Below are 16,663 nucleotides of genomic sequence, written 5' to 3'. Positions count from 1 at the left end.
ACTCTTCCTGCAGGCAAAGGCGTTTCTGAAACCTGTTCTCCTTGCGTATTTGCACCCCCTGAACAGACTGTGAAGGTGAAATTCAAATTCTCTGTCCAGCTCCGGGACCTGGAAACCCCAATTTCCCTGCACTCGTAGCTGATGTCCAGCTGGCTGTTGGCAGCCGACCTGGCAATTCCCGGGGGTTCATTACTGCTGCTGCTGTAATCGGACTTTGTCCTGCCTCCAGCCCTCGCACAAGCATCTGGTCCTTCTCTCCCAGACTCAGTAAACCTTTGGAGAGCCCGTTTACATTACGGATAGCCTGATACATTCAGCAAGAGGCAATATATCAGCAATTTAGTTATTGTGGATTAGGTCTCGAATATCCCAGGGATATAATGTTGGTCTTTCTCACCTTGTGTGTAGGAGGACTAATGGTAAATTATCTGGATGGTTTACATTTTCTGGTTTGTATTGGAGCTCCCAAGGACCAATTTATCCTGATAGAATTGCAAACAAGGCTTACTGTCATCTCAGACGCAGGGGCCAGGTCTCTCCATAAATGAATTCAGAGCAATTCAGGTTACCCCAAATTCTTGCTGTCGATGGGATAATGGCATAAATCCTGCTAATGTTTAGACTGGAAATTGTTTGCAGCAACCTGAGCTTGACTGATGGCTGCAATAGCAGAAAGAATCATAATTTGTGTCCTGAGGTGAGGGTGGGAAGAGCTGGAAGCCCGGCCCTTCTGCTGCAGCCTCTGCCGGTGGGCACGCAGCAGACGCTGTGTGCTTGTGGGGAGGTTTTGAAACACGGGGATTGTGCTAGTGACCCGCCTCGGCACTGGCTTTTCAGCATCCAGGGTGCCGGTAGCATTTCTGTGCCCAGTGAGCAGCTGTGGCCGGAGGACCAGGCTCTCTTTGGGCTAGACAGCAAGGAAACAAAGAGGAAAAACCGTGTCTGGTTTGTGCTCGCAGCCTCAAGGCACTTCCCGTGGCACTTCCCTGCCCTTGCACTGAACAAGCCCTGAGAGATGGGGCATGTGGCGGCGGCATAAGCCTCATGCTGGCTCTTGGCACGCTGGGGCTGTATTTGCTCCCTAAGAATATCCCTGCTGCTGTCCCCACACCGACGGGACTTTGCCTAAACTGTGAGTGTTGTGTAAACACTGCAGGACACGGAGCGGGTTCAGCGTGTACTTCCTGCAAACGCGCTTCACCTGCAAACCCGCCGTAATTAAAAACAGGGGGCAGCCAGACCAGGGTGGCAGCACCGTGCTCCCTCCAGCGCAGCTGGCACTCAGCACTAATTTGGGGAAAGTTTGGACCATGCTGTATCGATGCTGCCCCGCTGACACCAGTCAGCGTCCCTGGGGTCCTCTGGCTGTGCTGTGCCGTGCATTGCCATACCGTGCCATGCCATCTGTCAGGAGGGTCCCTCCTCGACATGCTTCTCATGCTGCTTCCCTCCTGCGCAGGGGAGCCCCGCGCCGTGCCCGGGTCCGGGTCCCTGCATGTGAGCGTGGTGCGGAGGGATGCTGCGGGGGCATCCCTCTCCACACAGCTCTCTGCTCTGGTAAACACTCCCAACAGCCCAGCTTAAGCACTTGACAGTGTTTATAAAGCAGCTTGCAGCAAACAGACTTGGAAGTGCAGAACAAGTTGGTGTTTACACAAGTGACTAATTATTTATTTGAAAATCCTGTGGATGAGCTGTGGGCTGTAACGACAAGCACATGGGGAGGGCTGTGCTCCTGCCCCAGCAGCGCTCAGCAGAGTCGCAGCAGGGACACGGTGAAAAGTTCAAAGCTGTCGGGGCAGGAGGACAATGGCGGCACTCTGCAGCGCCCGATGGCCTCCCGGCCTCGCTGGCACACGTGGGCCAAAGCTGCCGTGAGGTGCCCGCTCCGGGACACCTCTCAGCGTCGAGCCATGTGCTGCTACAAGGCCCGGCAGCTCCCAGGTCACATCTCCCTGCGGCAGCTGACGCAAGATGCTGCCATCTCGCTATCACTGCTGTGGGCAGCCCTTTCCGTTCAGGTATTTTGCTGCCATAGCCGTAACCGCCTTACAGCTGGGCTGGGGCCCTGCTGTGGCCAGCAGCCCCTCAGCAGGTCCCTCACCCCACGGTGGGCATGGGGGGGGCAGCAGCCCGGGGCCCGTGTCTGTGCTGCAGGCAGCACACGGGCTGCGGCCGGGCTTCATTCCAGCACCATTGCCACTGGCCATTTGGGGCATCGGTGATTGTGCAGTTATTATAAAGGGATTAAAACCATTTTCTGTTTCATTTGACCTCACAGAGTGAATGTTGTCGCCTTTATTCCCACACAATGGCAGCCGTTGGCTGGGCTTTGCTCTGCCAGCTGCAGAGGGAAGAGCATGGCCCTGCCTGGCAGTGCCAGGGCTCTCGGTGCAGCCTGGAGGTCGCCCGTCCTGCGCCCCAGCCATGGGGCACACGGAAAACCACCTCCTGGGTCTTTTCCTGGGGGAGCAGCACGCTGCTGCACAGCAGCCCTGCCTGCGCCGCCTCTCCCCTGGAGCCGGGCAGCATGGCCAGCAGGACCACGGTCTCGGCCACTCCAGGGCGAGGACGGGGCACACGGCGGCTCCGGGGCTGGCTGCGCTGGAGCCCTGCGTGCTGGGCTGCCACCTGGCAATTTCCTACTGCACTGGACTTTATTTGCCCTCCAAGAAGTTCATGCAGAGCAATTGGTTTGTTGCCCAGCCTGTCCTCCTGGCATTGCCGTTTCACGGTCCTGTCCTGCCATGCACGCTGGGCAGCTCACTGCTGCCGCTTGGCAAGGGCAGCGCAGCACTTACTGCCACGCTCGCTGCCCAACACCGGGCTTTCTGCACTGGCAGGGCCATGAGAGAGCCAGTGGGCCCCGGACAGAGCAGCTCCTGCGCTCAGCCCGGCTCAGCACAGCGCAGGCAGCACCGACCCTTCCCTGCTGCTCTGGGGGAACGGGAGCTGGGAGGTTTGGAAATTCCCTCTGAGCAGAGACGCGGCATTTTGGGCAGCTCACGGGACGATCCCGCCCCGTCCCCAGACAGCCCCGTCTCCGGCTTGGGAGTGCAGGCTCGCTTTCAGCTCGGCTCGACTACCAGCCCCAGAGGTGCCCACTTGATGGGAAACATCTTGTGCGCTTGGCAGTTCGCAGAGGCCATCTGCTGCTCAAGGAGGGGCGGCCGAGGGGGACTGGCACTATTTTAAACAAGTTACAGCTATAACTGTATGCAGCATCAGCAGATGGCATAGCTGCGTTAGGCGCTTCTACGTGTGCTAACTGTTATTCAGCAACAGAGTGGCTGGTGGATGAGGCTGGAGGGCGACTCGCTGTCTGCCTGCACCCCCTGTGTGCCTCTCCCCCAGTTCACTCCATGGCTTCTGTGCGCAGCGCCGAGCCCAGCCGTTACAGGAACGATGTCGGCCGGCAACTTAATCTGTTCTCCTCTTCCTTTGCAGTTCCTGCGAGTGCACTTGGAAACTGCAAGCAGCTAACGCTCGCTGCCAGAGCCCCCCAATGGGACTAGAGCCAAGCTCCTGCGCTCCTTACGGGGATGAAGGTAGAGCCATGTTACCTGCTACCTAAGCTCGCCGTTGCTGATGTAGTTTGTGGATATGGTCCCGTACCAGGCTTCGTGCACAGACTCTCAGCTCTGATCCTGCCTGAGACGTTTTAGCAGCAGCAGAGAGATCCCCAGCTGTGGAGCGGGTTCCTCCGACCACTCTGCGACGGAGGGGCTGCAGCGCTGGAGAGTTACTATGCAGCTTGGACTGTTTGTGGTGGTGGTTTTTCTAAGCTCGATGGATCTAACAGGCAGCAGCAAAGTGGTGAAGGGCAAGAGGCAAAGACGAAGTATGTATGAAACCCTTTTCTTCTCTACTTCTTCTCTTGATGCTGTACCGTTCGTGCAGATGGTGAATGTGTTTGCCAACGCAAAGAGCTGGGCAGAGCCTTGAGGTGCCCTATGAGCCCTCGGAGCTCCCCAATTCCCACTCCTGTGCAGAGATGTGCACTACCCTGTCCCGCTGGACCTGCCACAGCCTTGAGCCATAGGCAATTGCCCCGGTTCCTGCAGGCAGCGCAGGGCAGGGACAGGGAGGAGCAGCTCCACAGGCCGACGGCGGCACTCGTGGCCAGAGGAGTTAGCTCTGCGGAGCAGGACGGGATCGGCCTCCCCGCTTCCTGCAGCGCTGCAGCCCCCCTGCCCGCCTTGGTCCCCTGCAGGCATTGAGCCGGCAGGCAGCGGCGCGTCCCACCGAGGCTGGCAACCTCTGGGTCCCCCACCATCGTCCCCCACCTTCCTGGGAGAAGGGAGCGGTAGAGGGAAGGGAGAGTGTGAGCAGGAGGCGTGCATCACTCCCCATCCGCCTGCCCAGCGCTGCTCCGCTGGCAGGCTCCCCTTCTGCACCCTCCTTTCCCCCGCGGCCACCCGTCCTGCCCCGACCCCCGGCAGGCTTTGCCCCGGGCAGCAGCCATGCACGGGTGCCCGCTCCGCTGCTGAGGGGGCGTCAGGATGTGGGGCGCCTTGGCTGCAGTGGGACCCAAGGTGCACGGGGAGTGCAGATTTGAATTATCCCTCCAGTGCAGACAATCCTTGGCCAGTCGCAGCCCGGGGCTCACGCAGGGCAACCAGGCTGAATCGGCACAAGAGCAGCCACACGGGTTTGCCCTCATTTATGTAAGCTAGTTTTAGAACTGTTTTACATTAAAACTGTTTTAAATTAAATTCTGTAGAAATGATTTTATATTAAAACTGGGACTGCTGAGCCCTGTGAGAACAAGGAAAACTTGATGTCATGGCTAATGCTATAAAGTGCAGTGTCCAGCGAGGGCCCGGTTTTTACTTTTGCCGTAGAGGCAGACCTTGGCACGGCCGCCTGGCACTGCAGGAGGGATGGGGCCGGATCCCCTGGGGGTCCCTGCGTACGGGGGCCAGGGCCCAAAATGCCGAGGGAAGGTCCCGGTCCAGACACAGCAAACCCTCCTGGCAGCGGGGCACTGAGGGTCCGCTGGGCTGGGGACCCCTCTCTGCTTTATGTTTCATTTTCCAAGGCTGCAGCAGCCTCCGCACCCTCAGACCCAGCGATGGGGCTGGGACAGGCAGCGGGGGAGCTGCTGTGGTCTCGGGTCACTCTGGGGGGAGAGGAAAGTTTTCTTACCTCTCAGTCTGGCATGTGAACACTGTGGTGCTCCACACTTGCTTTTGAAGTGTAGTAAACAGAGTATTTAAAAGAATACATTTTTTAAATATGCAGCTTTTTTATAAACAAGGACACTGCTTGCATAATAAACTAATAAAAATAACCTGCATTCTAGCCTGCAAAGAATGCTATTGGTTTCAAAACAAGCAGCATTTTATATGATAATTAAAAGCAGAAAACTCTCAAGACATGGGATTGAGTATTTTTCTTGGACTGAACTTAGGAGCTGAGAACACATCTCTATTTTGGGGGCAGTGAAATCTCCTGCACTGCCAGATATAGTTAACATAAGTGGGGTCGGAGCGAGATCTAGCTTGGGATGCAGCCTGGCCTGAAGCGCAGCACAGAATTAGTCAGATGGTTTCACTCCAGCCCTGCGCGGCTCTGGTCCCCGCTCCTCCTGCAGCGTGCCCGTAGCTCGCGGGGTGGCACCGCCAGCTCCAAGAGGGGATGTGGCGGGGAGTCAGTGGCCCACCCGGGCGTGTGTCCCTCACGGGTGTCTGCCCAGCGCGGGCAGCAGGGCTGGTGGTCAGGGCTGGGAGGCAGGGGGCTGCTGGGGAGACAGCGCTGGGACTCTCTAGAGTTGGTGGCTGCTTCTGGGTCCTGCTCCTCACCACTGCTGCTGTTGTGGCTCTCGTGCCAGTGCTCACCGTGGCGCTGGCACCGGTGGGCATCATGCACGGGGCTGGGAAGCCCGGCCGGAGCGGTGCTGGCAGCCACAGCAAGCGCGTTGGTGCAGCAGGACCCCAGCCCCCGGGCTGCCCCGGTCCCTGCCCTTCCTGCCGGTGGTGACGGTGCTTTGGGGCCAAAGCCGGTGCGTACAGAGCCCGGCCACACAGGCGGGCACTAACCGCTGCCTCTCTCTTGCTCTTCCAGTTAGCACCGAGCTGAGTCAGGGCTGTGCCAGAGGCTGCGACCTGTGCTCCGAGTTCAATGGGTGCCTGAGATGTTCCCCCAAACTCTTTATCCTTCTGGAGAGGAATGATATCCGGCAAATTGGGATTTGCCTACCATCTTGTCCACTGGGATACTTTGGCCTTCGCAATACAGACATGAACAAGTGCATCAGTGAGTATGGGGGTGGGAGGGAAGGGTGAAATGCGGGAGGGTGGCGGTGCTTTGCAGGGGATCGTGCCGCCTCTGACCAGGGGAGGGGAGATGCTGTGGCTGTATTGAAGCAGACAAGGCAGTGAGTGCTGAGCAGGGCAGTGATCTGCGCAGGGAATAACCCCGTAATTTATACCAATGTTGGCTTATGCGCCTTGGATGCCCAGGAGCTTCCCTGCCGTGGCACTGCGCAGCTGGTACAGCCTGCAGCCAGGTTGAGATGCTCCTTCCCTTTGAGCAGCCACTAGATACTGCCCGAACAGTGCCCTCAAAAGTCGGGTAAGCAACCACTGCCCCTACATCAGCCCTTCCATGCAAGTTTTGACTTGAGTTTTGGCTTTCCTGGTCTTTGAGAGCCTCTGTGGGCCTCTCCATGCTGCGGGCAGGTGGTGATAATGGATCAGTCATCCATTAGAGCAGAGGGCCACCAGCAAAGCCTTCAGAACTGGGTTACCCCATTGCAGCATGCTCAGCACCACCCCGGTATGCTGTGGATGTGGCATCTTGCAGGATATTTGGGAAGCTCTGTTACCTGGGCTGCCAGACCGGCACCCTCTTTCTTTGGAGGAAGGAGGAGGGAGATCCTTTCAGTTTTTAGGGTACTGCTCACACAAGTACCTTTTGTTCTCTCCTCTGCCTATTCACCATGGCCAAGCAGCTCTCTGAACGGGATCCTTGGCCTGGGACAGCCTCTTTTCAGCCACAGCACCAGAAAGAAGCTGGACATGGAAAAATGTGATCGCTTCCCTGGCAGTTTCATGCAAATCACCCTCATGGCCAGATTTCATCTAACTCTGTTTCTTTGCAGCCTGTACTGTAGCTGCAGCTGGAGCGATTGATGTGGGACTTTATTCTTTGCACTGTCTCACTTCGGGTGACTGATGCTTAAGCTGAACACCAGCCCAAACCTTTTCTATGCTGCCTGATTTCAATCTGGCAGCAGCTGCTGCTGGCTATGAGAGCTGCAGCACAGTGGCTCTGTTCTATACCAGGGAACAGTGCAAAACTGACTTCTGAGTAGCACAACTGGGCCTGGACGTTCAGAGAGTTGCCCTGGCCATTGGCAGACCCCTTGGAGCCAGGAGTGAACTCTAGTTAGCAGTCAAGAGCTTCCTTCTCCCCCTCTGCTCCACTCTGGGGAGACCCCCCTGCAGTGCTGCCTCCAGCTCGGGGGGTCCCACCAGCAGAAGGACACGGAGCTGTTGGAGCGGGGCCAGAGGAGGCCCCGGAGATGCTGGGAGGGCTGGAGCCCCTCTGCTGGGAGGACAGGCTGGGAGAGGTGGGGGGGTTCAGCCTGGAGAAGAGAAGGCGAAAAAGGGGAGAGCTCAGAGCCCCTTCCAGTGCCTAAAGGGGCTCCAGGAGAGCTGGGGAGGGACTCTGCATCAGGGAGGGGAGCCATGGGACAAGGGGGAACGGTTTGACACTGAAAGAGGGGAGATTTGGATGAGATATTGGGAAGAAATTCTTTACTCTGAGGGTGGTGAGCCCCTGGGGCAGGTTGCCCCGAGAAGCTGTGGCTGCCCCATCCCTGGAGGTGTTCAAGGCCAGGTTGGATGGGGCTTGGAGCAACCTGGGCTGGGGGGGAGTGTCCCTGCCCAGGGCAGGGGGTGGAATGTGATGATCTTCAAGGTCCCTTCCAACCCAAACCATTCTGTGATTCTATGACTCCTCAGTCTTTCGCTCACATCAGACTACATGACGACTTTGTGGTTTTTTTTCCCCAGAATGCAAAATTGAGAACTGTGAGTCCTGTTTCAGTCGAAACTTTTGCACAAAATGTAAGGAAGGTTTGTATTTGCACAAAGGGAGATGTTACGTCACATGCCCTGAAGGCTACTCTGCTGCCAACGGCACCATGGAGTGCAGCAGTCCTGGTAAGCGATGCTCAGGCACCTTTCGCTGAGCTTTTTGTGCATCTGTCAGGTCCCGTCACAGGTATTGCTACAGATTGGTTTAGATGATAAAACGAACCCCTCAGAGACGATGGCTCATCTCACCCGTCTTGAGTGGGTGACGGTACAGGCCAGACCCAGACCTTCAGAGGGCAGAGCCCTCTGGAAACCAGCCTAGACGGGGAGCAGCACCCCAGCGCTGCTGCTGTGTGTTTGTGAAGCGTGACTCAGAGTTCGTGCAGTATGGCAAGGAAGGGGGTGCCTGTAAAACTTAGGAAGCTGCTGGGGAAACAAACATACCCCTCAAGCCTAAAGTGGGGGAGACATGTGATGGTGTGCAAGGGCTCTGGGAAGTCCTGAGGCAGCAACGGAGAAATGAGAGTTATTGTGAGCCTCTCTTGTTATGTGGCAGCACAATGTGAAATGAGTGAGTGGGGGCCCTGGGGGCCCTGCTCCAAGAAGAGGAAGCTCTGTGGCTTCAAGAAGGGCAATGAAGACCGAACGCGGCGGATTCTGCATGCTCCCTCTGGAGACGTATCCCTGTGTCCTGCCACCACGGAGGTGCGGCGATGCACTGTGCAGAAGAACCAGTGCCCTGAAGGTGAGCAGACATGGAATATCTCACCATCCCTCCCCACCGCCCTCTATTTGTCAGGCAGAAGTATTCAGCCAGTTGCCCAGTATCACAAATGCGCTGCGCATCTCACTACCCCTCTGTGGTACAGGGAACAAAACGTGATGGCAGATAGAAGGACCCCTGGGTGGAACCGGCACAGACCCCGGGTGGGTGATGCTCAGCACGGCTTGCCGTGTGTCCCACAAGCTTTCAGATATTTTAGCTTCTTCCCTGGCCAGAGAGCAGCAAGGACCTGGGCAGCTGAAGGCGCACGCCTGTGCGCTGCGCTGATGGGAGTCATCTTCTCCTCTACCAGAATGCTTAGGTCTGTGTTTTTCCCAGGAATTAGAGTGTCTTCAGGATGAATGGTGGTTTGGTCATCCTCTTATGGGATGGATGAGGATTGCAGCTGGGTTGAGTGTTTTGAGAGAAACTGGTTCTGAGCAGTGACTAACACCACGGGGATTACACAGCCGGGCAGGGGGAGGCAGACACGGGCGATCTGTTGCACTGATGCACACAGCAGCGTGGTTAGCTTAAGGGGCTTGGTATGCAGCCACGGAGAAATGCAAGTGTTAACACTTCTGCTGGAGACTGATGATTACAAAGCTAAATCCAGATTTGATCCTCCTTCCCTGTTTATATTTAGGCAACAGCTCGCAATACAAAGCACAGCCTGGCAGACAGGGTGGCTCTCGGGCACCTCTGTGCGTGGGCAGGGGCACGGGCCATTCGGGCCACCCCTGGCAGCAGCGGGCCGCGGGCCAGCTCGCTCTGCTAGTGTACCTCATGGTGCCCCTTTGCTTTTCTGCAGGGAAAAGGAAGAAAAAGGAAGAGCAAGGAAAGCAAGATAATGCTAATGGGAACAGAAATCGGAAAGACACCAAAGATGCTAAGTCTGGCACCAAGAAGAGGAAGAGCAAACAGAGAGGGGCCACGGTCCCCGTGACGTCTGCTAGCCCTGCCCAGTAGCTGCCCCTTTACGTCACCTGATGGCAAGAGTTCATTGCTGCTATGTATATGAAAGCTTTATTGAACCAGAGCACTGCTACACAACACGTACGCGTGTCCGGAAAGACAGACATATACTGCCAGACTGACCCACAGGCCCGACAGAAACCACACACACAATACTTAAGGAGACTGCACACACACACACACCAGCCAGGACGCAGAAGGACGCTGCCGAGAAGAGGAGTGGGAGCGCACATGGAGGGAAGCCCACCTCCCCAGGGCTCCGCAGGGGATGCTGTGGGGAGGAGAGGTGGAGTACGAGTCAGAGAAGGACCCAGACGTGAGACTTCATGACCAGAGACCTCAACCTCGAGACCGGGCACGTGCCCCAGCGCAGCACGGCTGCAGCCCGCGGGACGAGCCTGGACCCGCATGGACACTCTCCCCAACCTGGGACCTGGACTCATGCAAAGGCGGTGGCCTCTTTCTCTTCCCCCCCCCTCCCCCCTTTATTTTGTGTTTTAAGCTGTATGACTTTATCATTGCGAATACATGTTAAACGTTTGTGGTAAGAGGTCAGTGGTATCTGCCCTGAATCTGCTTCAAAGAGTTATTTCAAATTAAAAAAACAAAAAACAAAATGACAACCAGCTTCCTGAGTGTGTGGTTCATGCCTTGGCCCCTATGGAGGCTGGTGTCCCACAGGACAGAGACTCACTTGTGGAAGGGAAACTCACCAAAGCTTTAAGAAAATCCCAGAAAATGTTGCCAGCTGCACTGCAGCCACAAATCAGCCGTCCTGCGCTCGCAGGACCCCAGCTGTGCTCCGCGGAGCCCCCGAGGAATTTCCCACTGAAGGATCCACTTAACACGCAGCAGATTGAGAAAATGAGAGGTTACGACAAACCGCAGGTTGCCGAAACATTGTGAATCCGCTTGTACAGTCACAGCTGCGGGACTCCATCCCGTGCTAGGGACATGCTCGTCCGTCCACCCGAACACCACCCAGGCGCATAGCAGGAGGGAAGGCAGGCGGGAGGGGGAAGGCAGAGTTCGGGCTCTGCAGAAGAGAAGCAAACTGTTACGTTTGGTAGAAACTACTGGTCTGCATGCCACCGACTGGAATTCCCTGGATTCAGCATAAGCGGTCCTGCTCTGCAAGAGCCGACACCTGGGCAGAGGAACCGGGACGAGGAGTGTGTGGGACAGACCTCGAGAGACGCGCGCGGGGCACACGGGAACGCTGCCTTGCCGGCACGGAGAGCTTTACCCTCAGCAGTGTCACGAGGTGGCATACTGCTCAGTTTCCCTTATATTTTAAAATGTGCTTCCTCAATATAAATATGTGCAGACATTTAATTCCTCTAGAGTTCAGCCGAAGCCCTCTGGTCCTGAGGGATGGAGCCAGGGGAGGTGCCATGGCTCCCAGAGATGTGCCCGGGGCAGATTAGTGACATGCTGCTGATGCTCCTAGCTCCCCCCGTAAGGTGATGGGCAGGGAAAAGCTCACCCCAAAGCTAAACCTGGTGAATACAGCCTCTGCTGCGCTTACTTTCATGCCACCTGCGATTTTGGAGGTCAGAGCGAGCCAGCGAGCGCGCGGGGGCGCCTGCGGGAGAGCCCCCGCTCGCTCCGATGGGTCGCCTGCCTGCACCCCGCAGTCCTGGTCCTCTCCTGGGAAGAGCCGGCAGTTCGTGGCACCCACTGAGGACTCGGCACCAGCAGGGGACACCTAAACTCTCCCTTCGCCCCGTCCACTTCGCGGCTGGTTTGGCTCAGCGCAGGACGTGGGAGCTGCACAGTTGTTTCAGCTCCGGAGCTGTACCAAGCTCTCCGTGACTGCTCTGCTGGCAGCAAAACCTTTCAGCCCATCATCCACTTTGTGTTTAAGTAAACAAGAAGCCGTTATATCTTTTAAAGGGGATTCCATTTCAGCACAATGATAAACGACCAGCATACCAAGCAGAGAGAGAAAGAGGTTCTTAAAAGTCATCTTTTGAGTTGTTTATGGATCATGTTCAGACGATTCCTGAAAGCCTCCCAGCTGAAAGATCAGATCTCACTTTATTTTCTAGCCTGTGAGATAAGTATTTTGTTTGTGCCATGGCGTTGCATGTAAGCAGAACCATTTTCCCCTTCCGCTTTTTAGCAGCAATAATCAGTAACCCTTTCGTGAACCTCAGCTTGCGAATTCATAAACGACTCCTTCCTCCCTCCTGCTGCAGTATCTCAATCCAGTTCTCAACAAGGATTAGAGAGAAGCGAGAGCGCATTAGTAAGGTTTTATACGCGGAGGCTCTCTTCACTGACTGGATTCCCTACAGTAACTCATGGCAATATTAGCACAACTATTTCAAAACTAAACTGCATATAATAAATCAACACAACCTATTTTATAGAACTTCCTAGAGTTTTTTAGAAAAACTGACAAGCTTCTTTCTGTCATAGCCTTTTCCCTCCTTTCTTCCTTTTTCATGGCAAAATGGGAAGAAAAAGGGAGAAAGGCAAAGGAAAGTTTAAACTGCATATTAAGAAAATCCAAGATTTTTCAGTATGAGTGATTTTAAGATTAAATTGTTTTAGAAAAATTAGGAGGAAAATATAAAAAACAAATCAAATTTCTTTTCTTTTTTTAATCAGCTCAAGAATAGTGCTTATTCCCACTCCCAGAGAGCTGGTTCATTTGTGAATTTAGAAACATTTTGCCTTTGACCAATGTGATTTGCACACTGAGCTCAACAGTCCGAGCCGGAGATTTCCTTAGATAGGGTGGTGTCATCTCAACTCACATGCACATGAACGCTCTCTTTCGGCCCACCAAATGAGATCTGTTGTGGTGTTCTCTCCATGGCATCACTGTAAAATATGCTTCTTTAAACAAATAAATAAATACATGGGTTTGCTGAACAAGCTTTGTTTGCTTTATTCACCAAAACCAGAGTCAAATCCCAACTGACCGAAAATGCCTAGAAAGAGAGCGCCTCTCCTACAGAACTTTGTCTACCTGCTGCCCTCTGGAAACCAAACGCGCCTATACGGATGGTGGTGTGGAACCGCTGCTGCTCCGGTCCTGCGTGTAGTCGTGTGCTGTACTTTGACCACCTAGTCGCGCAACTGGAGAAGCAGCTGCTGGATGTATAGACAGACCGACAGATTCTTTGTCAGAAACTCTGATGCATAGAAAACGTCTTCATTTTTACTGTTGAACAAACTGGTGTTTATTCGCTGGACAGACTTCTATCAAAACCTGCAGTTTCTAGGTGGTTTACTTAGATTTTGGGTAATTCATCCCGCGTAAGGGGGAACAAAGGCCAAGGAGTAATATATTAACAGCTTACAGTCGTGGGTTAGGAACTGTTTAATTTCTATCTTATTTGCCAAGATTTAGGAGGTAAAGCAGACAAATTTCACCAAACACAGGTTGCTTGTATTATATTCTTATCCTCTCTGTGTAATATAAATCTGTATTTTTCATCAGCTACAGTCAAGTTAAATGTGTGCACACATACTCCTCAAACAATAATTTACTGGCTTTCTACCCCCAGGGAGATGGAGGCAATGTATACACTTTTTAGTTCATGTTTACATTAAAATGATTTCTCGCTCAGAAGAAATCTTAGCTTTGATGAAAGGAAATAGAGTAGGATAGTGAAACAGGTTATCCCTAATATTATTACTTGGATTACATTGTCTGAGAACATTAAAATGTATATTTTATAGATATTTACAGATTTTATTAAGTCAATAGTCTTCATAGAGACATTCGGCACCACATCTTTAAAAAAACTCTATTAAAATTACAGAAATACCAGCAATATATAACAGTTACCATAAATAAATCACCCTTATGGCATTTATATACATGGTAATGTATTACACCCAACTGAATGCCAAACCACAGTCTACATGGCCAGAATCTCCATGATTTTTGAAGAGCAGCAGGATCTTAGCCGAAGAAAAAGAGGGAACCGGGTAGATAATATATTGTTATTTACAGCACAAGCTAAAACACCTGGTTAGAACCTCAACTGCCATTCGCCACTAAAACGGCCTCCAAAAGGCCACGGCAAATCCTGCAACACGCAAGGGTAACACGCATGATGCAGCATGTGCAGCTTTCTGGGAAAGAAGTCACTATTTAATGACTATCAATTCACAAAAGTAAAACATTTATATGTAAATGCTCTAGCTTCCAGATTGCTAGTAAACACCAAATTCCTGTAAGCGGGACCTGCCGCAGTGGCGTACGTTCAAAGAGTAAAGCAGAAGGCTCCGCAAGCCCGCGAGAACTGCGCAGGACTGAGCATGACGGTCGCTCCGAGGGCTCGATCCCGCTGGCCACAGCACAGCCCATGCCCTCAAAGTCCCTTTTCACCTTTTTGCTGGACTTCAATTTTCTCGTCCCTCCAGCTTCCTTCTATTGCTTTCAGTCACCATTTTGGGAACTCCAGATCCAAGGCAACGCTATCTGGACCGCTTTTGTTTTTTCTGTTAAGGAGCTGTCAAACCTGGAGCCTTTTGCCAAGGAGCCCTGCCTCCCGCTCTTGTAAACTATAGCCCTGAAAACCTATTCCTGAGGAACCGAGTTGGGAAAAGTACCGTGGCAATAAACCACAGTAATAAATATCTTCTGGCTGTGTTCGGGGTGATTTTGAAGGCTAGCTACGAAACCCACTTCTGTCCTTGTGCTCTGCAGGCAATCACTGCAACAAGGAGAGTAAGATGGCTGATGTTGCCTTTATCCTGTTAAATAAAACAAAGTAGCTCAATACCACACCGAGAAAGTGCTCTGAGTGCAAGTCCAGTCTTGTTCTGAAGTCTTGGAAATCTATTTTTCCTTCATTTAATTGACAAAATCTGTAGATCATACAAGGAAGACAGTCCCTGCCAAAAATCAACCATCACTAGTTTTTAATAATACAATGGGAATAACCCCTTAGAACATATGTAATTATGGCAATGAGTCATTCTGATGGCATCACATAACCACATTCACTGGGATTTTGACAAGGAAGAGGCCACATAAAATTTGAAATTACTTGATTTCAACAATGGTCAGGCTAGTCGTGTCAACGAAGCTGAGGCTGTTTGGCAGACCCGAGAGGCCTGGCATCTATCACAAACCCCCCTCTCCCGTCTGGTACACGGTACAGACAACATCCCACTGTAGCCAATTTAAAAAGAAAAAGAAAAGAACACAAAAGTTAAAAATTTAAACGGGAGGATGCATCAGTGGCAAATGAAAAGCTTGTGATTCATACAGCAACATAAAATTAGTTTAGCAGAGTAAAATATCTGACTCGTATGTTATCAGATACACAAGTAAACAACCACAGCTACAGAGATACTGCAAGTTAAATACTAACTGTTAGCCCCAGTAATGTAATTTTGGTCAGGAAAAACTTGAGAGAGAGGAGGGCGCAGCTGAATGGAAGAATTTATTCCAGTCTGAATGCAATTCCCGTGTGTTATCAATATAACATTTTCTGATGACAGAAAATACAGGATTGTAGCCCACTCTGATGTGGATGACAGGGCTCACCAAAAGCAGGGCTGGGGAGCAGTGCTGAGACCTCCCCGTTAAAGCTTTCAACGTGGGAATTCAGCAATTCGCTCAGACACATTACCAATAAAAGTTCTCCACGACATAACCTCATGTCTGAAGCTAGCTATTTCTATTCTTTCACAGAAAGAGACAGCAACTTTCTGGATGCACTCCAAGATATCTTGCTAACAATAAAAAGAGTGTTTTCTTAAGGAAAAGGAAGAAAGAGTGGGGGAGAACAGAGCAAGGATTACTCAACTATTTAGTCTAAAAATTTGAAAATCAAAAGGATCTTCTGACAGATTGATATCAACTCTAATAGAAAACATACTTGTCCTGGGAAAACTCTTCTACATGAGCCTCAAGTCTGATAGCTGAAACAATTATCTACAATTTGGAATTAATTTTTATGCCCACATCAATGTGTATTTTTTAAATGCCCAAGGCATAGATAATTCTATTAAGAGAAAAAACAGAAATCGTAGGCTTAAGCAAAACAGACTGAAAATTCAAGACCGCCATCTTACAAAACATCTCACAAGTCTCGACTCATTAGGACTCTGTTGTACAACAGGGACTAGCCACTACCTAAAAGCAAAATGCTGAAAATCATTAAAAGAACAAAATCTCAGAAGCTCTGTTATTGTTCTGGATTTAGAAGAGCATGCAGCAGAACTAGAAGGAAATGGAACTAGCTGTGAATACTCTGCTGCTAATAACTATTTAGAAACGATGGGCCAGACCTTCATTTGGGGAACGATTCCCCCAACGTGCTGAGCAGTTTGGCCCCAGCCCAATCTCTGCTACAAATTAACACCGTTTCAGTGGAGCTTTGTTAATTCCCCCAAGGTGAGGATCTTTCCAATGTCTATTAAAATCTGGCAGTAACATAACGTCAGCTTAGTCTTTAGACATATAATTTGCCTAAATTTGATTTAAGTTTCTGCACTGTCCATGCAATTGTTTACAGGCATACAAAAACGCTAGTGTTATTACTTCTAATTTTAAAAAGCCATTGCCAGTAACCCAGAAAAAACAACCCTGTGCGCTCATAAACACCTCACCGATGCTGCCCTGCCGCGTGGAAGCGCGCTCCGCCGCGCCAGCGCTCCCACCAGCATCCCCACACCGACCAGCCAGCGCGCTGCCCACATGCACGCAGCTGCCAGTGGAAACGCGCGCTAATGCCAAGCGCCCAAATGATTCTTATTACGGTTCTGTGAACAAACAACATTTCACAAACAATGCGGGCCCCTGTGCCAGCACCCTCGTTATTGCACCCTTCCCTCCCTTTGAACCGGCCCCCGGGCCCCGCGCTGCCCGGGGCGGCGGTGTCCCGCCCCCCGCTCCGAACGGGGC

The 16,663-nt window shown here is 52.3% G+C and overlaps 2 protein-coding genes across 2 annotated transcripts in view; both read left to right on the top strand.

The window, feature by feature from the left end:
• Window positions 1-3,747: 3,747 nt before the first annotated feature.
• RSPO1 (R-spondin 1) lies at window positions 3,748-9,777 on the top strand. The gene is made up of 5 exons (XM_009879862.1): window positions 3,748-3,841; window positions 6,067-6,258; window positions 8,022-8,171; window positions 8,602-8,790; window positions 9,620-9,777. The coding sequence occupies exons 1-5, from the start codon at window positions 3,748-3,750 to the stop codon at window positions 9,775-9,777; spliced, it is 783 nt and encodes a 260-aa protein (XP_009878164.1).
• Window positions 9,778-12,798: 3,021 nt separating this feature from the next.
• Window positions 12,799-16,663, top strand: part of GNL2 (guanine nucleotide binding protein-like 2 (nucleolar)) — a 15,531-nt gene continuing 11,666 nt past the window's right edge. Inside the window, exons 1-2 of the mRNA XM_009879876.1 lie at window positions 12,799-12,894; window positions 14,256-14,305. Of these exons, the coding sequence (XP_009878178.1) occupies window positions 12,799-12,894; window positions 14,256-14,305 (146 nt within the window). The remainder of the gene's footprint in view (window positions 12,895-14,255; window positions 14,306-16,663) is intronic.

Source organism: Charadrius vociferus, unplaced genomic scaffold (genome assembly GCF_000708025.1).
Source record: "Charadrius vociferus isolate BGI_N301 unplaced genomic scaffold, ASM70802v2 scaffold562, whole genome shotgun sequence".
NCBI lineage: Eukaryota > Metazoa > Chordata > Aves > Charadriiformes > Charadriidae > Charadrius > Charadrius vociferus.
The sequence above is the reverse complement of the archived record's forward strand: the minus strand, read 5'-3'. Positions and strand labels throughout refer to the sequence as shown.